A 26,660-nucleotide genomic window follows, 5' to 3' on the forward strand; every position below is an offset into this window, starting at 1 on the left:
CAAGAAATCTGCCGACAATTCCCAAGAACCGTCAACACCTTCAGAAATAACTATATCCAAATCTCGCCATATGCCAAAAATGAAAGAGATAAGATTCTCACCCTCCTAGATGAAAAGAATCAAGAATATGTTCTCTCTGAATCTTTTGAAGACCGCCCACTTAAAATCATCATCAAGGGTCTCCCAGTCAACATGGAAAGTAGTGTAATCAATGAAGAACTTAGAGAAAGGAACTTCCACCCATTAAGAATCTCCCAGCTGAGAAATTATCGTGAGAAAACCCTCTACCCAATTTTCATGGTTGAACTAAAAAGGACTGAATCTGTTCAAGATATCTACAACCTGAAATCAATAGCTTTTCTAAAGATCAGAGTTGAAACCTACAGAAAAAGAAACAAAACCACGATGTGCTACAACTGTGCTGGTTTTTATCATAGTGCAAGAAACTGTAAATGCACCCCCAGATGCATTAAATGCAACGGCAAGTACCCTAAAATAGATGTGACATAAAAGAAAAGATAGAAGAACCTGTCTGTATCAACTGCCACCAAGCTGGACACCTCGCCTCTTGGCGTGGATGCAAATCCTACCCAGTGATCAAAATTAATCCGGTGATAAGAAAATCCTACGCAGATGCTGCAAAAAACAAGTTCAGTAATCATCAATCGATCGCTCCTGACCCACCCAAACAAGGAAACCCAACCACCCCTGAAAACATGCCTATTCAAGATCTCATGGATTCACTAAGAGAAATAAAGTCTATGCTGGCGGAATTTCCTGGCCTTCTCAATGAAGCGAAAAAGATTAAAGTGGCCAAGACGAAAGAAGAAAAGAAACTCATCTTAATTAATGCTCTGTTAGAATAATCACCCAGCTCTTCTCTCTTGCAGCGCTGTTACGCCTCCCTTAACCTCGCCGTCTCCTGATTGGTCCTGACAAGTTTCTCCCAGTATCCTGCACCTGATTGGCTCCTGGCTAGTAATCTGAACCCCGAAAACCAGTGCTCCCTTCTCCTGGCCTCACTCCTGTGGTGTCATCTTAATAATCTCTCATCATCTACTAGTACCTTGAACTAATAAGAACATTTTTATTCACCCCAAAGTTTCATTTCTTGTTAGATTTACGGATGGTGGGGCCCGCGGCCCCAATGAGCCGTAATCCCTCTCAACAAGGAAGAAGTTGTGTGTATCATCAGAAGTGGTGTGCGAGAGTAGTCGGAGTCGCTGACACGTAGAGAAACTGTAGAGGATTAGACAGCAAGCAAGCAAGCTGCTGAACTAGCGATTAAATGTGTTGCGATTGATTAGCGGTATTTGTAGAAGAAAAATTTTGTAACAATATCTACTAATAATAAAGATGGACGTGTGTGTGTTGACGCTCTGCAGGCCAGACCGTTGGACCTGCAGTTACCAAATTTGGCACATATATACCTTAGAGAGTGGGGATATGTATCTCGGAGCAATGTTTTCAAAATTTTAATTAATTTAAAATTAAAATTAATTATCTTTTTTCCGCAATCATTCGAATTATTGCATAAAAATAATTTTTATACCGTTTCAAAATTTAAAATATTGTCTTTTTAATGATACTTAATAGTCGTGAAATTTTTACCTGAAATATGACTATTTCTTTGTCTGTTTCTAACAATAGATTACATTGTTGACTTTGAAATTCAAACTATTTTCATTATTTCGTCAACTATTTAATCGCGTGATTTTCTTCCATTTTTTGAAAGCTAAGGATAAAGGATTCTTCTGACTGTTTGTGTAGTTTACGAACGAATAAAGGGAAACAACAATATCGCGAAAATTACAGGATAGATGAACTGCAAATTTATGTATTTAATAGCATAATGATGTTAGGAGACTCTTTTCTATGGAATGAATTTCCCAATGAATAGAAAATATGAAAAACAAAATGACATGGCTTTATTATTTAACTATTTGGTGGAATCATGGATACGAAATCAAATCTAAACTATTTAGCCGAAATTAAATCTAATCAATGCCCCCGATGAACTAGTTGGTCTCCAAATTTGACTAATAAGTAATAAGAAAATAATTTCTGTGCCTTGCATGTCAATATTTTATATGTTTTATAATATTAGATAAATAGGAAATAATAATAAAACCTAAAGGGGAAATCTGCTCAAAAATGAAATTGGTATTATTGAAAAGATATAAATGTTGAATTTTAATTTAATTAATTGAGTATTTCATTTACTTTTGTTCTATGAATAGATGCTAGAATTCTTTCTCGTCTTAGCCAAATTTTGCACGATTGTTATATAAGTCTGATCTGTGTTTTAAAAGGAGACGTGGAACAAACAAACAAACAGCTTGATTTTAATTTGCATTGAAAACAAGATCCATCCGGTTCGTACCGGTTTCCAGTCTGCTTTGAAGAATTCTGCAGAACTGTGTTTCACGGTCATTAATAGAATGAAATGAATGTTCCGTGTACAGTCTGAGGCCACGATTTTGTATATTGCTGATGGCTTTTTAAACTTGTTTTAACTTAATATGAATATGCGCTTTCACGTTGCTTTGTATATTTCGACACGTATGGGACATGTGAATGAATTTGAATAATTACGCCGCCCATGAGATTTTTTTTTTTTTTTTTTGTGTGTGTGAATGGTACATCAACGGTTTTGATTAAATATGCAAATCATGTATTTTGGTATCGATAAATAGACCTTGCTTTGGCGAATAAAAAAAAATGCAATGACAATTGTTTTGAATATATTGCGATGCATATTTGATCATTTATAACCTATGTTTTACTGTTTTTAAGTTAGATTTATCAATTTGGCACCACCTGGATAATTGACGAATTCCCATCTACTCTGACACCGTAAAGCAGATATTTAGACTCAAAGCTTTTTTTTCCCCTTGTTTTCTGTGGACAAATTAATTGAAATAGAGCAATGAAATTTGACATGTAGTTTAACACCAAATTTGTCGATTGCTATCAGAATTCGAGGTAATCTGTCGAAGTATAAGGTCTTCTCTATATATTTATGTGAACATATTTGAAAAATAATTGTTATTTTTCTTCACTGCACAATGATCTCCCGGGGGGGGGCACCTCGAAATGAGGATGAGATGCTTCCGGCATGGTGGTTGGATCTCGCCACCCTGGAGGGGTACACTAATAGGTGGGGGATCTGACTCCTCCCATCGATGACGGGACATACTTCCTTCGGGGAGGGTTGTACCGTGGCCGGTGGCGGCCCTTAGGACTCAACCACAGTTCCCGCCAATGTTGCTGTTGCGGCGGTCCGGTCATTCAGTTTTATGGTTTAAATCCGTGTGCCTTTGTGGCAGGTCGGAGAGTTAGATGGCTGACTTCACTGCACTATGAAATACAACGCGCCATATAGCGTTAACATGCAAGCAAAACGGTTTAACTCTTTCCTCTGTTTTATATAATAAACCAAGATGTTTTGAAACTGCCTTCAAAAATAGCGTTGTTTTGATATTGTATGATTGATTGTAAATAATAAGTGATTATTGTACTTAGAGGATGTGGTATGCATTTCTGTTCTTTTTAGGCTTGTAGGAAAAGCACCTTAAAATAATATCAATCGTTTTAAATACGTTTTTACTTTCTCGTATACGTAGTATAGAGAAAGTATAGTAATAGTCAAAAAATTTGAAACGGGAGTATGACGAATTTCCACGTTTTAGACCTCCCTGTGTTCTAAAAACACATTTTTGAAAAATGTCCGTCTGTCTGTCTGTCTGTGATAAAGATAATTCAAGAACACTTTCAGCTAAATGGCTAAATTTTAATATATGGTCTTTACACTAAATTTGTAAATTTCTATCAAATTTTGAGCAAAATTCGTTCAATGTCCTTGTTGTACTTACAGAAGCTTATGAGTCGAAAGCGCAATGTCTTAAATATGTCAAATTTGGTATAGATTTTATGCAGCAAGTGTAGTTTTATGTCAAATTTTTATTTCAGTCGTTTGTTTAAAACGCGTCTAAAACACAGTTTCGATTTCCAGATACAATTAACCGCATGCCAGGAATTAACTCCAATTAACTCGCCAAGGATGACACTTTAGATTCAGTAAAATTGCTAAATTCACGTCAGTGTTTAATATTTCGTAATTACTGTACGCCAGTCTATGCAAAATGTTCTTTGGGATAACAGAGAACACCTGAGAGAGAATATACAAGAAAATTTTGCGGACACCATATTTATTTCTTACTAGCCGCCTTTGGCCACCAGCCTTTTCGCCAATCTTAATGTTCGTTTAAATTTTAATAATTAAATAGGTTGAACCGGAGTTTAACCCCCTTCTTCGCCAAGTTGCGATAACGCGCCAAAGCTGGCAATCTTTATTATGCACTATAATTGAACATCTGCTCCTTTGCTTTTGAACATTTCGCAAAGTCGTTGTTGGCAATTTTTAAAAATTGTGCCAAGAAAGAGGTTAAACTCCGGTCCTACCATTAAATATTTTACGCAATTCCAACTTTAATAGATTCTTCATCAAAATATTTTAAAACTTCAAATTTTGAGAGTCGTATAATTCATTCATAATATTATAAAGGCCTTCAGTCATAACATAATATGTATCTCTCTAAGTTTCTGTTACCTCTCGTAGAATTTATGCTTTAAATTAAAGTGTAAAGGATTAATCTGCAATTAATATAATAATATTTTTTACTGAGACAAAGCATTTTTTTGTAATATGATTACTGAAAACAGTCACTGAGCGTTTAAACTCTATGGGCATTAAAGAATATCTTTCTTAATTTATGTAATATCACAAGAATTTGTCAACAAAATTTTCTTAGATTCATCATGAACAGATCGATTCATTAACGATGTTTAAATTTAAATGCATCAAACACTAACAAAATAAAATGAATCGTTTAAATTAATCGGTCGAAAACAGGTTTAAAAAAACTACTTAAAAAACGATGTACTTAAAACTATAAGCATATACACCATGCTTATTTCTTATGTATGGATAACCGACCACTGGCATTGTAGTGTTGTTCGTAACAATAAATTTCTATTCTAAATTCTTATTTTTCGTTAAATCGAATTTTTATTGCGGTACTATCAATTCAGATTAATCGAATTCCATTGCATTTAAAAAAATTGTAAAATGCTACAAATTTCAATAATACTTTGCAAATTATGCCATCTTATTAAAAAACTTATTGCAGATTTGCTTTCTTGAGTTTCATCATGCGTTTCTTTCGTGTGGCTTATTGACGCACTGTCATCGACTGCCATAAAATTCTTCCGAAAAGAAATATGTGCTTTTCGTGTAGACGTCTTGGATTGTCTACATGCGGCAGGTGTCACCTGTCATCTACGCTATAAACGCGCTAGAAATCCGCGTAATGGCAGTGTCGGAAAAACACCTGAACAAAGAATTTGAGCAACGAAAGACCGTGACCTTCCATGGGCGCTTGCATTGTCCTGTCTTGGGCTGATCCTTGCTAAAGATGTGTGTTTTAATGTAATCTGGTGAAATTAAGTTATTTTTCTTCTTTCCAAATTTTATGTTAGTTTCTGAGCCTCGAATGTTCGTATTATTCTGTGTGTGTTAGTGTGTGTGTCTGTGTGTGTGGGGGGGGGGGTTGGAATGAACAGTACTGCAACCAGTATTTCTCGAGATAATGCAAATGAAGCAACTTTATCTCTCAGTTCCAAAATTTCAAATTATAATTATTTAAAAAAATTATCGAGATTTCTTTTACGGTTATTGATTTCAAACTAAAGAAAAATAATCTTATTATAAATAAGTCAATGTATATTTGTTTATCAATATGTAATATAATTTTGCATATACGTTATCGAAAAAAGTACAAATTTTGAATTAACTTCAATTTATTTTTCCACGGGAGGGCAAAGTTTGTACATGGGAACGAAGCTAAAATGCGTTCGTTTGTACCAGGACATAAGAGAAAAGGTGACTGAAAATTTTCACTTCATTGATTTTACTAAAATATTCTGATAGGGACATCTTTGACTCGTGTCGATTTAGGAAAGGGAATCTTAGGTATCTTTGAAGTTATGCTTTAGACGTTAGTTTTTTATCCCTTCGCTCAAAGCGAGTGAAACTGCAATTGTAATGAAATAAAACAGCAGGATTTGGAAACGAAAATTGAGTTGAAGTTGAGTAGTTTCGATTATAAACCGAAGTCGTGGAAAAGGAGAAGTTAATGCAATTGAAAGTGTTAAATTATTTATAAAATCCAATCGAAAAGAGCAAAATACAGGTGTTAAAGCGTTATATACGCTGCGAAATTTTCGAATTACAAGAGCATCGCCTATTAACTTCGCTATTTTGAAATATAGCTTGTGGTGAAAGCTTATAAACCAATTAACAGCTACGCTGCCCGAGCAATTGCTTTTGTATTATGGTCATGTTACTGGACTGCGCACCACAAGGTCCCAGGTTCTGCCCTCGCGCATCTCAATCCGCCACATTGGTGACCTCGGACGATGAACCTTCAACCTTTGTACAGCTGTTGTGGCGCCATCTACCCACAGTAAATCAAAGTCGTCAGACTCACTTGACGCAGCAACAGCAATCACTCACCCACACACGCTCGCCATAACGCTTGGCGCTACTCAAATGGGTACAGGCGCATTAGAATCAACAGCTAATACATCACCACTCAACAGCCATATCGTTCGTCTCACCTTCGACTCACTGGAGGGAGAGTCTGTGGTGAAAGCTTATAAGCCAGTTAACAGCTACGCTGCAAGAGCAATTGCTTTTGTATCGTGGTCATGTTACTGGGCTGCTAACCATAAGGTTCCAGGTTCTATCCTCGCCCATTCCAATCCGCTACAAACTATATGGATGAAATTTGGTGTATGATCTTTACACCAAAATTGTAGATTTATATCAAATTTTGAGCAAAATCCGTTGAGAGGAAGTCTACCTGTCCGACTGTTCGAATATAAGTGAAAAGGGTAACTACAAAATGAAGAGAATTAGATAGATAAAACTCTGTATGTGGTCATGTTATTGGACTGCGAACCATAAGGTCACAGGTTCTATCCTCACTCATATCAATCCGCCACAAGCTGATTACTCAAAATGCTCTATCATTTAAAAAATATGATAACACCAGTGGGAGTGGTTTTCCTAAACTTTCTAGCATACTCTTTAATGAAGGCGTTATCCAAGAGAATGTCTTGATGGCATTGACGTATAATAGTTAAGGAAATATTAATCTTTGGCGTGAAATTAGTATTTTTCCTAAACCTATCTGTAGTTCCTGGCGAGTTTTTTGACGATAAATTCCTGGCGTGCGATTAATAGTATCCGAAAATTGAATTTGTGTTTTACACGTTTTCCCCAACCGATTGAAAATAAGATTTGACACAAAACTGCACTTGTAGTCACTAAATTCCATACCAAAATTGATTTATTTATTCCCTTTTTGACATCGAGTTTACATGTTTCTGAAAGAATACACTGTAACATTCCCCGTTTCCCGTTTCCAGACATTTACAGCCAGCTGTGTCATCGCTGTTACTTACTAAACTCCTCGAGATAGTCAGATGGTGGATCTTTTCACCTGGGTGGTCTCGCATCGGTTCATTAGCGATTACAGCGAAAGACCACATGTGGAATTCCTCGTCCAAGAGGTATTGATAGTACCTTCAAAGAGAAAGGGGTGTCAAAACATCTGGATGCTAGATGTTTCTCTTTGTGAAAGGACCTTCTCACGACCCACTGGCGCCGCTGAGAGAGCATATTGCTGAACCCCGATTGGCCGAAAGAGAGCTCAAATGGCCAATGTAAATTAAGAGGCGGAGATTGTCGCCGAAATAAAGTGCGGAGGTTTTTTTTTTTTTTTTTTTTTTTTTTAAGAAGAGAGAAGAAACGGATTGCATGCTGACTGTTGGACTACGCCCGCGAGTTCGGAGTCCGAGAACCAACTGAGTTTCAAGAAAGCCTTCGACTTTGACTGTTGTATCTCCTACTACAGGTGTAAATAACTATTTATATAACCCAGATTAGAACAAGTTGTTTTTTTGTATATATAGGGCTGTAAAATGAAGAATTGTATGGAAATTCTGCTTCGTTATTTGATCAGTCTAGATCAAGACATTATAAGACCAACAAACGGTCAACCCTTTTTCTGATTTTGCACGTTGATTACTATCCACACTAGAGATGTTAAATTTGTGTACCAAATTTTATCTATTTAGCTCTTATTGTTTCATAGCTATCGTGTTAACTTATTTTCGAACTGTCGGATAGACAGATGTCCTCCGAATGGATTTTGCTCAAAATTTGATAGAATTTAACAAGTTTGGTACACAGATAGTGTACCAAATTTCATTCGCCTGGCTCAAGGCGTTTTTGAGTTATCTTTGTCCCTAACAGACAGACATTGTTCAAAAAATGTGTTTTTGAACTCGGAGTGGTCTAAAGTGCGTAGATTTGTCAAAATTCTAATTTTTTGACGATTACAATATTTTCTTTGTACTTCGTATGCAAGAAAGTAAAAATATGACATTTTTTCGTGATGAGGTGTAATTAATCTAAGTTGATGGATTGAAAAGCAGAAAGATGCTTTTCTTCGTTAAGTTTAACAATAATCTTCAAAATATTTCTGTAGATCAGGCCAACTGTTTTCTCATATCTGATGTTAAATTTGCTGTCTTAGTTTTTCCTTCATTTTCTTTCATTCGTTATTTTATGGTTTCGGTTCTGTTTTCATAATTCCTCGGCAAATGTACATCTGTTCAATACATATGTTTTCTTTTTATTGAAATTTACTCCATGAAAAAAAATTATATGTTGATCATTGTCATAAATATAATTTAGATGATCACTTATGATGAATTAGAATTTTGGGTTTATTTTTTGTTAAATAATGTTTTATTAAGATTTTTTTCTGTACTAGTTGTTTCTGAACTTATAAACCTCTATTGCTCCGTTATGTGGTGAATGAAAGGAAGCATACGCTTTGTAACTCTTTCTTCCGACGGTTAGGTTCAAAATTTTGCCACTTGGCGGCTTTAATGGCGACCAAAAAGCGTCTAGAAAAACTTTCGCCAAATTATAAAAATATATTCTAGTGCATAAAAATAAATATACAAATATGAAATCACGTGCAAATTACATGCTATATAGTTTGATGATTGAAATCGCCAAATTGGCGAAATTTTTTCTTGGCGCTTTTTGGTCGCCGTTAAAACTGACAAGTGACAAAATTTGATATACACATCTATAATTTTAGTTTCCAAGACCACATGCGAGTTCGCAAATTGTACAGACTAAGTCTATGGCAAAGGATACCGACGTGCTCTGATGGGTGTAAGCCTTGGCATCTTTTTGACAATGTTTTGCCAAAAAAGATGCCATATCGAAATATATTTTTATAAATATAAATAAAATTTGTGAATTTATTCCCCCCCCATTTTTTACGGTTTACATGTAATATTAATTAATCTGGAACACATATACAGCAGAAAAGATCAAATCCTGAAACCTAAATTCAGGAAATATAAAAATTATAATTTATTAAAAATATTTTTTTTGTGTGTTTCTTCTTAATATTATTTTGATATAACTGAAAAAAATTAGCTACGAATCACATATTTCGTTAAAGCTTACATATTTATACGTTTTGGGCATTAAGTAATCATCTCCCCATATGTAACTGATGGGAAAGTAACAAACGTTCAGCAACAAGTTTCAATGACTGCATAAATTATTTAATAAAGGCACGAAGATCATAGAAAAATAAGAATTATTTAATTGCTGCATCATATGTTGAGTAATTATTTTCATTTTGTTTTTATACTTCTGTGCATAAACAACATTAGTTACTTGTATTACTAGTATTATTAGTAATATTTATTATTATTATAATTAGTATTAGTAGTATTACTAGTAATATTTAGAGAAAGCAATTATATTAATAAAAATTAGATCGTGTTGATATTCAGTCGTATCTTCCATAAAACTAATGAAAGATACAAGGTTTGAGCCAAATAAACGAAAACTAGACTATTATGAGTGCAAAACATTGCCAAAAAGATGCCAAGGCTTAAACCAATCAGAGCACGTCGATATCCTTTGCCATAGACTTAGTCTGTACAATTTGCGAACTAGCAGACCACATACCAAATTTCTTCCATATAGTTATTGCGGTCACAGACAAACAATAATTTTTAGGTTCCTTTTAGGATTCTGACAGATCAAATACCTAAAGCTTTATCTAAATCTTGCACTGATGATTTCACTAATTTCTGTTTGCATTTTATGAAGTAAATTAAAGCGGCATTTTATTTATGTGGCAATTCAATCAATCTTCTCTGAAGTCTCTTTCTAACTTACATAACATAATTATTAGTAAATTTCCTGAAATAATATTATGCAATTGCCATTTAAAATGCCAACCACACATCAGTTGATGAAGGATAGTTTATTGAATGATTTAAATGACTAGGGAAATGCACAAATTCATTGAATGTTTTAAGAGACTTTCGAAATCCCAAATAAAGTTGTGTTCACGAACGCAAACGATTTACGAGTGAACGTGGCAGTTTAATTGCGTGCTGACTCTCCATTTGGTTGAAAGCGTTTATGCGGAAAAAACAAAACAAAATTTGCTATTAGTGTTATCGATAAAAGAATAATGGAATCACGATTAAAAAAAAATTGCAAGGAAATTGAAATAACTAATAAAGTGGCGGATATCTTATTGATGAGGTATTTAATGCATGCCGAGAAAAAATATGATTAGTTAATCTTTTTATCTTCTTTATTTGCACTTTTATTTATTATTTCTTTCTTCATATTTCATACATTGTATCCAATTTTCTTATTATGACGCACAGCACACAAACTTGCGCTATTTTTTGTCTTTACTTCCAAACTTATAATTAAAAAAAATTACTTCTGACTAACTGTTAAAGGCGTATTTTTATCATTAAAAGTTTTCTTTATGTTTATAACTAGTTGATTCATCTGGTATTGATTGGAATAAAAATATTTTTTTTTTGTTTAATTTCAACTTGGTAATATGCAAACATTATAAAATATAAACATTTAAATTTATCATTTAAATCTTAAAAGTTTCTCGAAAAATTTTAGATTTTGCCAAACGATTTTTCAGAACATCAAAAATTAATTTTTCTGTGAATTATTAAACATTTTTGAAGAACGATAAAAAAAAAAATATTTAAACATTACGCCTGACAATTCGTAGGCAAATAATAAAATTATGTAAACATTCAGCAGTATTTTCATTCAGTAATGAATGAAGAATTAAAATATAAAATTTAAAAAAAATTAAACATATTGAATAAAAACTTCCTTAAAACTATTAAATCTTTTTTCACATTTTTTTCGTCATCTGATATCGTTAGACGCTTCATTACTTAAAATAAATAATGCAAGATTAACGCGTGTAGGTAGGTATTCAAACGATTGCTAAATCAAAAGACTAAAAAAAATGTCCCTTTCTCGGAGAATTTAAACTGGAAACTTTTCATTAGTGATGCCACAAACGATATTAATAAATAATATTGTTTTAAACTCTTTTGCTGTTACTTTATTGTTAATTAAAGCTATACTTTTCTTCTTTTTTATTTTATTTTTGTCATCATTTTACCATCAAGTGCTACTACTCCAAAACTTACTACGACGTAATAAACATTTTCATTTAATATTTCAAACAATACTGGCAAAACAAACCTCAAATGTCATGAGTCATGTGACTCGCTATCTACCAATCACAAAGCGAATGAAATGGAATGTTTGCATAATTTTATTTTTATGTAATAGATAAATAATAAAAGTCAAAAGTTTCAAAAGGTCGCTTTTATTGATGTACTTAAAGGTAAGAAATTATATTTTTAAAATCAAAACATGGACATCAAAACACAATCGCAATAATTTGAAGCATTGAAAAAGATACTTTAAAGAATTTCTTCCGCAATGAATATCAAAAAGAAAATTTTTTAATATACATTAAAAAGTGTTTAAAAATGCTATTGGAATTCTAACAGTTTTAATATATTTTTATCAAATTTTTTCGCTTTTATGATTTATCTTTACAATCCATATTTTTAATAAAAAATTATTTATTGGCATTTGGTACACTAATAAAAACGCTTTCTAAAATTATTACTTTTAACTTTTTTTGTTTGTTTGTTTGTTGGCCGACGGAAAAAGTTTGCTCTTGGATGCAAATTTGATATTTCTTTTATCTAGTACAGGATATGCCGTGGGAAAAGTTGACCTGTTTTAGAACTCTCAATGAAATATTGTATTCCATCTAACCTCATATAGATTTGCCGAACAAAAATGGCATTTATCTTTGCAGACGCATTTGCCCTTCAGAAGCTGTTATAAAACACGCGTTAAAGTGTTTCGGTTAACATCAATTCAAAAACGTTGACGTTAATCGTTAATTTTTGTATTCCTGTCGTGAAACTACGATATCAATTCAAATAATAAAGGATTGTGAATACGCATGCGTAGTCAGACTTCTCGTCTCGTTTTTTGTTGCATAACACTGGCTGTGAGCCATCTGTTGGCAGGTTGCTTACGGATTTTACTGAAACAAAAAAGTAGAAATTTTTTAACCAGGCAAGTTAAGAAATGTTTAAACAAAGGAAGGATAATAAATAATATGCTAAATAATACGTATAATGAGCTCTAGGAATCTTCAAAATTCCCTCTGCTCTCTCAGGGAGGTAGTAAAGAAGACCTTGGTGAAGGGGACTCACTACCTCGCCATTCATAGAATTTTCTAATGTTTTTAGTGTTCTTTTTCTGTTGATAAATGTATCCGTGATAATGTGCCAGGGAAAACACGCTTTTTTTAAAATTGACGTCATTATTTGTTTGGTGACAACGTTTACTCTCTTTCTCTCCCCCTCATTTTATACCTTCTCTGTATGAAAATAAATGTCTGTTATTTAATAACAGAACAAATTTAATTAACGGAAGTGTATGTTCTGACGGAAATGACTTTCGTCTTCAGCTTTTCCGTCCTGAGATACAAGATGAATAAATCAGTATCCATTTAAGCAAGATCTAATCAGCATTTCATTGATTGATACGACCACACTCGTTTCTGAAGAGCAGTTTTTCTTATCTTTGATGCGAAAGAAGAAAAATCTCACGTGTGATTTTTATCATAAACTTTCTTCAGTCAGCCACGCGACTCGTCAGTCGTCACTCTGAATCTGTGTTCAAGCTCAAATTTCGAAAGTTTACGTTTTTGTAATTTCCTTTTAACCGGAAAAGAGGTATTTGCAAAATTCTGCATTTCATTTATGAAGGAAGCCACGTTTACAAATTCGAAACGATTTGTTCTCAACTACCTGAGTTTTGTTTACATGTAATTAGCATCGTATAAGGAATGAAATCCAATCACCTCCGTCATTATCTTTCTGGTGACACGTTCTGGTCGAATCTTCGCTCGTTTTTGCGCACGTGATGTTGATCGACTTCTTCATCAACCGCATCAAGTTGACGCTCTCCGGCCTTGGCCTTGCCTTTTCCCCGTGTCTGAGACACAAAAGAAAAAAACTCCAATCAAGAATGTAAAATGCGCGCGTGTAAGGACGAATGATATGATTTTGAAGAGAAGCTATGATATGATTTTTTTTATATTATACATTTTATGAAGAATGATTAGTAACTTTTGTGATTTATAAGATTAAAGATATTTGCCAAATACTTTGTGGAAAGAAATCCAGTTTGTAATATGTATTCTTATCTATTTAGGACAGTGGTCGATTTAAGTATCTTGCCATAGATAGGACTTCCCTGTTTTTGGATAATGTCCGTCTGTCTGTCCATGACAAAGATAACTTAAATTTGCTTTGCGCTAGGCTGTTGAAATTTGGTGTAGGGTCTTTACACGAAATTTACAGATTTCTATCAAATTTTGAGAAAAATCTATTCAATGGAAGTCTGCATGTCCGGTTTTTCGAATATGATAGCTACAAAACGAAGAGAATTAGATGGTATAGATGAGTACACATATCTATGGTATAGATGAGTACACATATCTATGGTATAGATGAGTACACATATCTATGGTATAGATGAGTACACATATCTATGGTATAGATCAGTACACATATCTATGATATAGATTAGTACACATATCTATGGTATAGATTAGTACACATATCGATGGTATTGATTAGTACACATATCGATGGTATAGATTAGTACACATATCTATTCTATAGTATAGATTAGTACACATATCTATAGTATCGATTGGTACACATATCTATTCTATAGATGAGTACACATATCTATTCTATAGATGAGTACACATATCTATTTTATAGATTAGTACACATATCTATTTTATAGATTAGTACACATATCTATTCTATAGATTAGTACACATATCTATTCTATAGATTAGTACACATATCTATTTTATAGATTAGTACACATATCTATTCTATAGATTAGTACACATATCTATAGTATAGATTAGTACACATATCTATAGTATAGACCCTTATCAAACTTTAAGCCCAATCCCATGAGGGATTGGTCTGTAGTTTCAGAAACATGTAAATGTGATAACTCAAACTTTAAAATATCAAATTTGTTATGGGATTTTGTGACTACAAGTGTAGCTCAGTTCTGTGTCAAACTTTGATTTCAATCGGTTGGGAAAAACCTATCTAAAGCAGGAATTCGATTTTCGTATGCTATTAACGGCATGCCAAGGGGTAATAACCAAGAAACTCATCAAGGATGACGGAATAGATTCAGTAAAAGTGATGGTCACACCAAAAGTTAATATTTTGTACCTATTGTACCCCAATATCTTGCAAGGTGTTCTCTGGCATGACAATTTTATTATAGAGTGTTCGAAAAAGTTTGGTGGAGGTCATTGCCACTGGTTATTTAAGGTTTTATTTTTATTTATTTAATTTTTAATTATTCTTTTTATTTTTGTATCTTTGTGAAAATGCATTCAACATTATCTGACTACACTTCCGGTATTCGTGTTTCTAAACAATGTTATTAAAACAGATTTTGGTGTTTTTATATATTTTAATAACGAAATGAATGCAATGAAAAATAAAGATTTGATAAATAATTAATATTAATTATTCTAATATTTTATAATTAATAAAATTTGTATTTCTTTAACAGCTTATTTATTTGGGAACTGGGAAAATAAAGTTCTGTAATTTACCTATTTTGTGTCCTCTTCTCAAGCTTGCGCCCCTTGTCAGCAGCCAAGTTGGAAACACGCCACTGATTCAGGGACATATGTTTTGAAATTAATAATATTGTTGTGCAATTACTTTCTATTTTTCAAAGATGCCGTGAAATAGAAAAAGATGAGAAAATAAAAAAATTGATAGGGAGAGCGAAAGATGAGAAGCGAGTACATTCAAGTATGGAGTTTCAAAATAACTATCCGTTGATTAGTTCTACGTTAGTAAATCAAGGTTTTTAAAATTGTTGCACTGAATAGCATAGTAAATGGCTCTGTCTTAATTTTTTCACGAATGCCTTTATTTATCAAGTGAAAAAAAAAAATGTAGCGTAAGCACTATTTGACTTTGACAAAAAAAAAAAAAAAAAAAAAAAAAAACCGATAGTTTTATTATGTATGCGTATCCTTTAAGAAGACGGAGTTTAGAAACTAATTTAGCCATTAATAGTAATTAATTACTTTCTTGTATACGTTGTATAAAAAAAAGTATTGTAATCGTCAAAAAATTCTAATTTGAAATTTTTTTTTAGAACTTCCCGAGTTCGAAAAGCACATTTTTGGAAAATGTCTGTCTGTCTGTGTCAAAGAGAACTTAAAAACGATTTGATTTAGAGGGATGAAATTTGTTATTCGGACTTTATACGAAATTTGTAGATTTCTATCAAATTTTTAGCAAAATACGCTAAATCTGTCTGTCCGGATGTTCGAATATAATTTAACACAATAACTATAAAACGAGCAAAGTTAGATAGATCAAATTCGATACGCAGTATCTATAGTCTAAACACCTTTCAAATTTTGAGCCCAATCCCACAAAGGATTGACCGTCTTTCGTCTGTTTTTCAGAAACACGTTTTTTTTTTTTTTTTTTTTTTGCCTGCTTGCCAAGTATCGCGTCCTTTATTTTTTAGCCTTCCCCTTTGCAAAATGAAAATTAAATTCTCCATATGGATGCTAACAAGCTTAATTATGTCACGGTACTTATTAAATCTTCTATTGAGATTGAAGGAAATTGAACTACAGCTTCCTGCATTTTGAATGTATGATTTATGATCCTAATTTTTTAATTTAATTAGATGGAAATGATTAGATTAATTGTCTTTCACTCTGTCAGTTTGCCTTTATTTTTTTCCAGAGCTTTTTATTTATCTCTGCAGTTTGAAACGTTAAAATAAGACTTCAGATTGGTGGGAAAGCATCAGACAAATCTATCTCACTGGAATCAATTTGCTAAGGGAAAATTTCAGATTTAGTAAATTGTTAAACAGGCAATTTTCATATTCCTGTGAAAAGGAGGGGAGTATTATTTTCTTACTTTTAACCAAATTTGTTTCTGTTTTATAAATTGACGAATTTTTTCCCTTGTCAATCAAATATTTTAATTTTAAATAGAAAACTGTTGCAATCAACGGTAGTGGTCTCTCCCAAACTTTCTCTTATACTGTCTAATTACTTTGTCATGCCAGATAACGCCTTATGTTATGGCTCAATGCAAACTCTCCTTTCGTTTTAAATATATTTATTTTCACAACACGACACAGAGATAATGAGGCTATTTACAGTAGAGAAAGTTAATCTGCATAGAATACGTACATAATATTGATGAAAACTTATATAAATACTATTAAAAAGCGTAAGTTAACGTAATCACATCAAAAGCCATTTTTTATTTTTCCGTAACCTAAACTAAAAAGAAGTTGCCAGATTCCAAGTTGGAATAAGCTAAGAATAGAATTAAAGAAACAGGAAATACAAAACTTAATGGTGAATTGCAACACCTTACATGGAACAAGTATAACAGTGAAGAAATATTAACTTTAATCGTGAATTTAACACTTTTACTGAACCTTGTGCAATCCTTGGCGAGTTATTTGGCGATTAATCATAGCATACATTAATAATATATATATATAAAACCGCCGAATTTGCTTTCGAGACGTATTTTTCTCAACGGATGGAAACAAAAATTTAACACAAACTGCACTTATTGTCTCAAAATCTCGCATCGAATTTGAGATATTTAAATCAATGCATTTTTGAATTATTACGATGCGTATACATGTTTCTGAAAGTACAGACCGACACTCAAATCGTTGTTGGATTCGGCTCAAACTTTGACAATTGTTTACGCTATAGATGTTAAATCTGTGTACCGAATTTCACCTATCCAGCTCTCTTCGTTTTGTAATTATCATGTTAACTTGTATTCAAAGAGCCGGACAAACGGACTTTCTCTGAACAGATTATATTCAAAATTTGATCGAAATCATCAAATTTTGTATAAAGACCATACACTGAATTTCAACCGTCTATCGCTAAGCATTGTTGAGTTATTCTTGTCACAGACGGACATTGTCTAAAAATGTGTTTTTCGAACTTAAAAAGGGCTAAAGCGTGGAAATTCGACTTCATCTCGAGCTCGAATTTTTTTTGACGATTACTATACTTTCTCTATACTACGTATACGAGTATTTATTTATTTTGTTAGTATATAAAATTTGTATTTAAATAATAATATTTTTGATAATATTTGTACTTAAATAATAATCTCTTCTATTTTATTTTGTGTACTGTCCCTGTGCATTTCGTCATCATTTATTATATTATTGTACCTGGCGTCCAGTTTTATTCTGATGCTATTGATTGTATCTTTTTGTGGATAGCAACGTTGCTGTAATTTGTATTCTGTATCCGTGACTGCATTGTGCTGTAGGCATATTTTTATATCGCTTTATTTATGTGCCATCTTCGTCTTTAATGTGAAAATAAACTGTTGGTTATGCAAAGAATTCCCGTCTTTTAGTCTAAACGGTCTAAAAATATTAGATATCACCGAGACCTTGATTTGAATACTGTTCAGCAACGGATTGTAAAACCCTCCGCGTTTTTGCGCATGCGTTAGAATGGATTTAATTCGTCAAAATAAGGGTGAAAGGAAAGATGAAAGGAGATGTTTACATTTACTAGTATCTAATAGGTGAAACCCAAGGTCTGTATCTAATAAGTGAAACCCAATGCACCCATCTTTCTGCGTCTCACCCCTTAATGAGATGGAGTCATCGAAATGTGGTCGTCTCAGAATCCGTTGACGAACAGTATCAAGGTTTATTTATGATTATCATCAGATGCAATGAAGTTTCAAAATTAATTTTTTCTAGTTATTGAACAGATTTACATTCGAAAATTTTCTAAGTTGCAGGTTTTATTGATATTGTTACGAATTTCCTGCGATGTGCTTAGAGTAAATTCAATAAGCAGAATCCTTTTTAAAAAATAAATAAAGCTATTTATTTAACGAAGACTACAAGAATAACACTGCGCATTCAATAGCTCAGTCACCAGCCTACAGCTTGCTTGCTGTCCAAGGCTCCAATACAACTCTTAATCTTTCGTGCTTGTTTTTATATGCTCTCTGCCGGAAGTGACGTCACTAACAGGAAGTTATGTCATATTAGAAAAATCCAGAACCTTGGAGAGAATTCAAGAAATCAGGATCCCTCTAGAAAATTCTCTCTGTCGCCAAGGTTTCCAACATCCGTCGCCAAACTTGGCGAAATGTCGCCAAATTTGGCGACAAAAATTAGTTGCCTAAAACATCGCCAATGAGCCAATATCTCGCCAATTTGGCGACTTGCTATTGAAATACAATGGGATACATATAACATTCATTATCATAAGACAAATTACACCAATTTACAGAATTCGTAACAATATGTATTAGATGACTCTTAAAACACTGCGCGCTAACGAGGAAGAAATTATGATACGAAATCTTGATTTAAAATGCGACAGACAATTTATCTTAGCTGTGCAATATAATGGCGTAGATCTATTTTTTAAGATTACTTCAGAGGAACATTAGTATATTATTATGCTTATGATATCAAGTTATGTTTGTAAACTTCAAAAATTCAACTTTTTTTTTTTTTTTAGAAAAAATTGAACAGTTAACTATACTTAGTACTCTTTTATTTCAGTAGTACTTCTTGAGTAATTATCTCTCTCTATACAGATGATTGTTTTGAAATCTTATTCTGTTTATTTTGTCTAGTTCAATGGCAATATAGTGCCATTAAAAAGTTAAGTGTCTTATGAAATGGTCGATGTCTTTGTTCCAATGTAATTTCACTTTTTGATTCCCCACATAAACCTCACCTTCCTGTTCCTGAAAAAGGGGAAATTTTTCTTTTTTACTATAAAAGAAACTCATTCGATTAAAATATTTGGCGAAACAATGAAAACTGTTTGAATTTCGGTACATTGTACAGATAATAAAGACAAATGTTGAAAATTATGCAAATTTTTTTTTAAATGCCAAACTTCAGAAAACAAATAAATTGGTGCATATAAAAATAAAATTAAAAAAAAAATTTAACATGGTATAATTTTTTTAATTATATTTTTAGGCGTTACCGCGGAGTGAACGACAAAACCTGCTTAATTTCTTAATAACTGAAATTATAAATATAATTTCAAAAAAAAAAAATGTTCTAAGATCATTATTTCCACTTTCCAAAGCATATCTATGTTAAAATTGGTAGATCTAGATTAGAGGACTTGCATATGTATCAACTGTTCCGATTTTTTTGCAGTTGCTACGAGCTTTATCAAAATTTTCTGAACTATGAATCATTAAAATTTATCAAGAAACGAGTCCCTACATCTGTACACAGTTTTCTTAAAAATAAAAAAAATTATAATTATTTAAAATAATATAAATATATTATATATATATATATTATAATAAATTTAAAATTTTGACAAAAGTCTTTTTGTGTGTGTACATTGAAGCGCGCTTGTTTGCTACTTTCGTAGGCTTTTCCCCACTGACAGCCACCTTTCCACTGTTGGCCTATTGGCTGTTCTTTAGAGCGCCAACACAAATATATTCTACTTTATTATTAATAAATCGCCTTTGATCACCAGCTGGATCGCAGTGGGTTTTGTTTGTAATTTCAGTTAAATAGTTTAGATAAATTTTATGTCCAAGATTCCATCAAATTATCAGACTTTAAAACCGTGTCATTTATTTGTCTTGCATATGCTCTGTTCATTGTACATGAGCCTTTCGAATGGGAACCAGTTCTATCGCATCATAGAGCTATTAAAGATCTAAATGTGCGATTCATCTGTCTTCTATTCCGTATTATTGTGACTTCATTTCTTTTTTAATTCAACTTGTAAACTACACATATTAAACAGCATTTTTTTTAGTTTTAAACAATAGAATATCACGAAATCAAATATTTTATTAAATAATGAGAATGGTTTGAATTTTATGATAACAACTAGCCGCCTTTGGCGACCAGCCAGTTCGCCAATCTTAATGTTCGTTAAAATTTTAATAATTAAATATTTTATGCAATTCCTACTTTAATAGCTTTTTCATCAAAATATTTTAAAACTTCAAATTTTGATAGTCATATAATTCACTCATAATATTATAAAGGCCTTCAGTCGTAACGTGATATGTATCTCTCTAATTTTCTGTTACCTCTCGTAGAATTTATGCTTTAAATTAAAGTGGAAAGGATTAATCTGCAATTAATATAATAATATTTTTTACTGAAACAAAGCATTTTTTTATAATCTGATTACTGAAAATAGAGTCACTGAGCGTTTAAACTTTATGGGCACTAAAGAATATTTTTCTTAATTTATGTAATATCTCAAGAATATGTCAACAAAATTTTCTCAGATTCATCATGAGCAGATCGATTCATTAACAATGTTTAATTTTAAATGCATCAAACACTTAGAAAATAAAACGAATCGTTTAAAATAAACGGTTGAAAACAGGTTTTAAAAAAACTACTTAAAAATCGATGTACTTAAAACTATAAGCATATACAAAAAATATATAACTAACATAAATGCAATTTAATTACAAAAGCACACAACTAACTTAAAAATAATTTAAATCCAGTCCGCATCCGTTGATAATAATTGTCAACAATCAGAACACAATGCGCATGTGTGAGTTTTCGACACCAGTTACGGTAACGCAAATGCGTGAAATTTTCTACGCCAGTTGGGGTAACGCTATGCGGATTAGACATTTTTAATTTCCTTTATTCTGTTTTATTTTAATTCAAAAGTACTTCAGAATGAATTTCAAAGATCTATTCATTAACAATGTTTAATTTTAAATGCATCAAACATTAACAAAATAAACAGAATCATTTGAAATAATTGGCCGAAAAATTTTAAGCCTAGCCTTATTAGAGTGGGGAAAAAAACTGAAGCCTTACTCATTTGGCGGTGGGGAAAATGAAAATATTTTTTTGGCGGGAAAGTTAGTTTTTAATTAATAATTAAAATTCTAATTAAAAATTCAAAAAAGAGACCCCAGGTGCACATTCCCGACTTCCAAGGTATACATGTACCAAATTTGGTAGCTGTAGGTCAAACGGTCTGGCCTGTAGAGCGCCAATACACACACACATTGAGCTTTGTATAAGTATCGATGTAAAGTATTGGTGGTAATTAAATAAAAATATTTTTATGAAATCGCCAAAATTCAAGAAAAATTCTCGCGACTATTAAATTGTTACCAGTGATTTTTTTAAATTTAATTTTAAGATGATTTAAAAATAATGTTGGGATGTAATATTTTCGGAAATTATCACGGAAAAGTGCTAAAATTCATTTTAATTTTAAATTATAATTAAATTTTAAAAATTGCTCCGGGGTGCATATTTTCATCATCCAAGGTCATATATGTGTCAAATTTGGTAATTTATGTCAGACGGTCATGTTTGTGGAACACCGACACATTAATCTTCATTATATAGAGAGCATATATAGAGGTAACCAATCAATTAATATATATTAGTAATTGGTTAATCATGAATCAGTTCTGCTTATTAATCACGTTTGTAATTTTTCAACGAAAAATAGTTTTGATTTCTAGAGACTATAAGTAGGACAAATTTTCACGAAGTCGTATGCTATGAAACATTGGAAATGATAAATTCCTAAAGAAATTTACCTAATAAACTTTTTCTACTGATTTCCTAAAACATTAAACGCAAATAAGAAAAACAACCTTCCTAATTTTCTAAAAATCATTTTGAGTTGCTTTTAATAGTTAACTTCCTTCAACAATTATATTCATTTAAAAAAACTAATTCTTTACGATTATATGCAATCAAAAACACGGATCAGGCGACAAGGCAATCAGACTTGCTTTTACGTATGCAATTAAACGTACGACGCTCTGGCGTAAAGAAAATGTTTATATGACGGCAATTGCGTCAATTTTTTCTTCTGGCAAAATCATTTCAATATCAGATTGTTCCTGTTCTTCGTATTAGTGGCCAAGGTCATTTTTATTATTGGAACGCACTGCTTTCGTGTCTTTAAGAATTTCGTCTCTTTTTCTCGATATGAAAATCGTTTCGGTTTTATAGATGTGATAATGTAGTATTCTTGAATTAACGGCGAAACTTTAATTGAAACTAATTCTTTAGGTATGGGTTCGCATCTAATTTCATTTATAATTTAAGAAACAGTATATACATTTTTCAGTGTCAGAATTGTGAAACAAATTTTCAAAACCAGTTTGTTTGCCCAAATTATTGACTTTTTTTTTAGGTTGTTAAAATAAATAATACCAGTTGGTGTAGTCTTCCCAAAGGTTTCTCGCATACTCTTTTATAAAGATACAGGGTGTTCATTAATTATTGTCGGGGTTTGCGTACCTCATAACTTTCGAATAAAAAATATTACGCAAAAACCGATTACGTATTCGTAAATTACAACTCAAAGAATTTTATTAATGATATTAAAGTGTAAAGCTTGCACAATTTGCACTTTGTAGGCATTCAGCTGAAGGCGATTATGTATTCGTAAATTACAACTCAAAGAATTATGAATACGTAAATTACAACTCAAAGAATTATGTATTCGTAAATTACAACTCAAAGAATTATGTATTCGTAAATTCCAACTCAAAGAATTATGTATTCGTAAATTACAACTCAAAGAATTATGTATAACTCAATAAGTACAACTCAAAGAATCGTCTTCAGCTGAATGCCTACAAAGTGCAAATTGTGCCAGCTTTACACTTTAATATGATTAACAAAATTCTTTGAGTTGTAATTTACGAATATGTAATCGGTTTTTGCGTAATATTTTTTATTCGAAAGTTATGAGGTACGGAAACCCCGACAATAATTAATGAACACCCTGTATTATTCTAGAAAATGCCTTTCATAGCAGTGGCGTTCAATATTTACGAAACATCAATCTTTGGCGCGAATTTAGCATTTTTATTGAATGTATCGTGGTATTCTTGGCGATTTTTTGGGCAATTAATTCCTGGCATGCTTTTAATAATATCTGAAAATCGAATTTGTGTTTTAGACGCGTTTCTTACAATTGATTGAAACAAAAATTTTACACAAAACTACACTTGTAGTCGCCAAATCCCATCCAGATTTGATCTATTTATATGATTGCGTTTTTGAGTTAGTTACCGCGATTGCACGTTTCTGAGGATACAGACCGACAGACAGTCAATCCCTTCTTGGATTTGGTTCGAAATTTGAGAGGTGTCTGCAGTATAGATATCAAATCTGTATACTGAATTTGGTCTATCTAGCTCTCTTCCTTTTGTTATTATCGTGTTAACTATACGAATTACCGGATAAACAGGCTTCCTCAATGCATTTTGTTCAAAATTTGTTAAAAATATGCAAATTTGGGGTAAAAACCGAATACCAAATTTCATCTGTCTAGTTTGAGGCATATTTAAGTTATCATGTTCACAGACAGACGGTTATAATTCCAGAAATGTGCATTTGGAACTCAGGGAAGTCTGAAAGGTGAAGATTCGTTGAAATATCGATCTGTTTCCTCCCCCCCCCCCTTTTTTAACGATTACAATACTTTCTTTTTGTATAATTCATAAACAAGTAAATATAAAAAAAAGTATAAATTCGATTTTTTTTTTTTTTTTTTTTTTGAAATCCTACTATCTTGAATATTGCACTGTGTATCAAACTTACTGCTGTGGAGCACTCTCGGAGGAAATTATATTGATTCTAAAGAAGCTAATTCTTTGGTAAAAACGGAATTCATGCAATGTTCATATTGTTATATTTTACCATTATGATATAATTTGTTTCTTAAAGCTAACTTCTTGCAGTTTAGAACAAATCATTGTTAAGCATAAAAATGAATCGCCACATTTAATTAATATCTATATAATTATATCTTAATTTAATTCCTATTCTCTTTTTTTTTAAATCTTAAATTATCCCATATTATTTTATTCTAAAATGTTCTCTTACTTCCTGAGCCAAATCCCACCTTTTTATTTAATTATTTCTAACACTCGCTCTAAAAAGTTGATGATCATTGCAGTTCTCACGTTGTGAGCGAAAAGATAAAAATGCTTAACACTTTCGGCATTTTTTCAGATACCCAAGATTTCCTTTCCAGAATCGACACGCGTCAAAAGAAGTCCCTAAAAGAATCTTAGTAAAAGCACTAAAGGAAAAATTACAATGACTTTGCTCTTATGTTACGGTATAGACTGACGTGCCCTCTTATTGATTGTTCCCTGTACAGCTTAGTCCTCCCGCGGAAAAATAAACTCAAATTCCAAATTTGTCTGCTTTTCAGTCACGCTTCTGCAAAATTGTCGCACACACATAGACTTACAACACGTATGCATACACACACATACACACACGAAATGATGGTATAAGTAATTAATTTTAAGAATTTTTTTGCTATTAATAAACAGAAAAATATGTCGTAAATTATTAAATATATGATTAGTGAAAATATTTCATAAGTATTTCCCGTAATATTGGTTTGAACGAAAGAGTGCGAGGATAACATCCAAAAATTCATTCAACAGTATAAATGAAATGATGAGTATTTAGAATGAAATAATGAGCAGAGTATCATTTATACCGATGAAACTATCAGTATAAATGAATATTGCATGTGACGCAGTATAACACTCACTGCATTTATGAAATTTCAAATTGGCAATGACACTGTACTGCACCAGTATGGCATATTAAAAGTGAAAATGTGTGGCTTCGCAAGCATTACTAATAAAATCAGTTTCAGCAAGAAATTAAAGAGCCCGTCCCGTAACCCTGATCACTAGTCCAATTTCCTCAATTTTTATTTCTCTTGAAAGCTCATGATCCCTTCGATAAATCATTAATGATCAACATCCCCATTTTCAAGAAGAATTTCGAAAACATTGTGTATTCTTAATAGGGGAAAAACTTGAATTGTGTTATATTTTGATCAAAATCTATACCAAACAAAGGTTTTTTTAAAAAGAAAATTTGTTACATACATTGGTTTTACTATATCTTGTTTAATTCTTCTTGTATTTGTGAAGTTTCTATATGGTTTCCGTTTTTCTTCAGCTTCTGAAACTTGGTAAGAAGATTCTGGGACCATCCTTGTTCCATTACCTGATGAGGCAGACGTTCTACGGTCACTTCGTGGCAGGCCAAGATGAGCAGGAGATCCTTCCCACAATTCAGCGCATGCAGTCTTTTGGTGTCAAGAGCATCCTCGATTACTCGGCCGAAGAAGACCTCAGCGAGGAACAGGCCAGAGAGGCCGAGATGAGGTGAGTGATTTTTCTCTATATTGCTACGGATATCATCCGGTGAATGTACAGAGAGAAGTACAACAATCTCTATAATGGATAACGATTCTTTATTCCGCAAGATAAGCAGCAAATGATTTTTACGTCGCGTCATCACCATAATATCGCCCAGATTGCAACTAGAGACCTCGCTCTGCGATCATTACTCCAAAGAGAAAAATTCACTTCACTGATTCACTTTAGCTTCTTTCGCTTATATAATCTAGACGGGGTATCGTATTCTGTGGCAGTATCTCAGATCTTGACTATTAAAAATAAATCGCCGAATTTCTTGTATTTTCTAGAACCTTTATTTTTGTCATCAAATTATTTTGTCCCTTTATTTTGGTCACTAAAGTCGGGTTTTATTGACCTCGGATTCATCCATTAAAAATAGCGTAGCGGTATGGGATGCGCGAGGATAGAAACCTGGGGCCTTGTGGTTAGCAGTCCAGTAACATAACCATGATACCAAAGCAATTGCTCGGGTAGCAGAGCTGTTAACTGGCTTATATGCTATTCACCACAATAGTCTCCATTAAGAATATCTTTAAATCACTCTTCCTTACACTGACTCACGCAAATTTGCAACAATATTAATCCAACTGTTGATGCATTTAGTTAATCTGAGTTTTGATGCAGAAAATATATTGTTGCACCGCTGATTGTCTTTTTTCTTGGGGGAAAAAATGACGCAAATGTTGTCGTAAATTAAAATAATTTTAATTTTTCGAGAGTTTTCGCAGTAAAAAAGTTATAAATTCAAATGTGTGAAGAAGTATGTTTGTATAATTCAATCGCCGTAA

At 32.4% G+C, this 26,660-nt stretch overlaps 1 protein-coding gene across 2 annotated transcripts in view; it reads left to right on the forward strand.

Annotated features, from left to right (window-relative positions):
* LOC129956981 (proline dehydrogenase 1, mitochondrial-like) overlaps window positions 1-26,660 on the forward strand; it is a 63,856-nt gene that overhangs the window by 15,920 nt on the left and 21,276 nt on the right. For both annotated transcript variants that reach the window (XM_056069069.1, XM_056069070.1), the window contains exon 2: window positions 25,628-25,836. In XM_056069069.1, the coding sequence (XP_055925044.1) occupies window positions 25,628-25,836 (209 nt within the window). The remainder of the gene's footprint in view (window positions 1-25,627; window positions 25,837-26,660) is intronic.

This window comes from Argiope bruennichi, chromosome 11 (genome assembly GCF_947563725.1).
Source record: "Argiope bruennichi chromosome 11, qqArgBrue1.1, whole genome shotgun sequence".
NCBI lineage: Eukaryota > Metazoa > Arthropoda > Arachnida > Araneae > Araneidae > Argiope > Argiope bruennichi.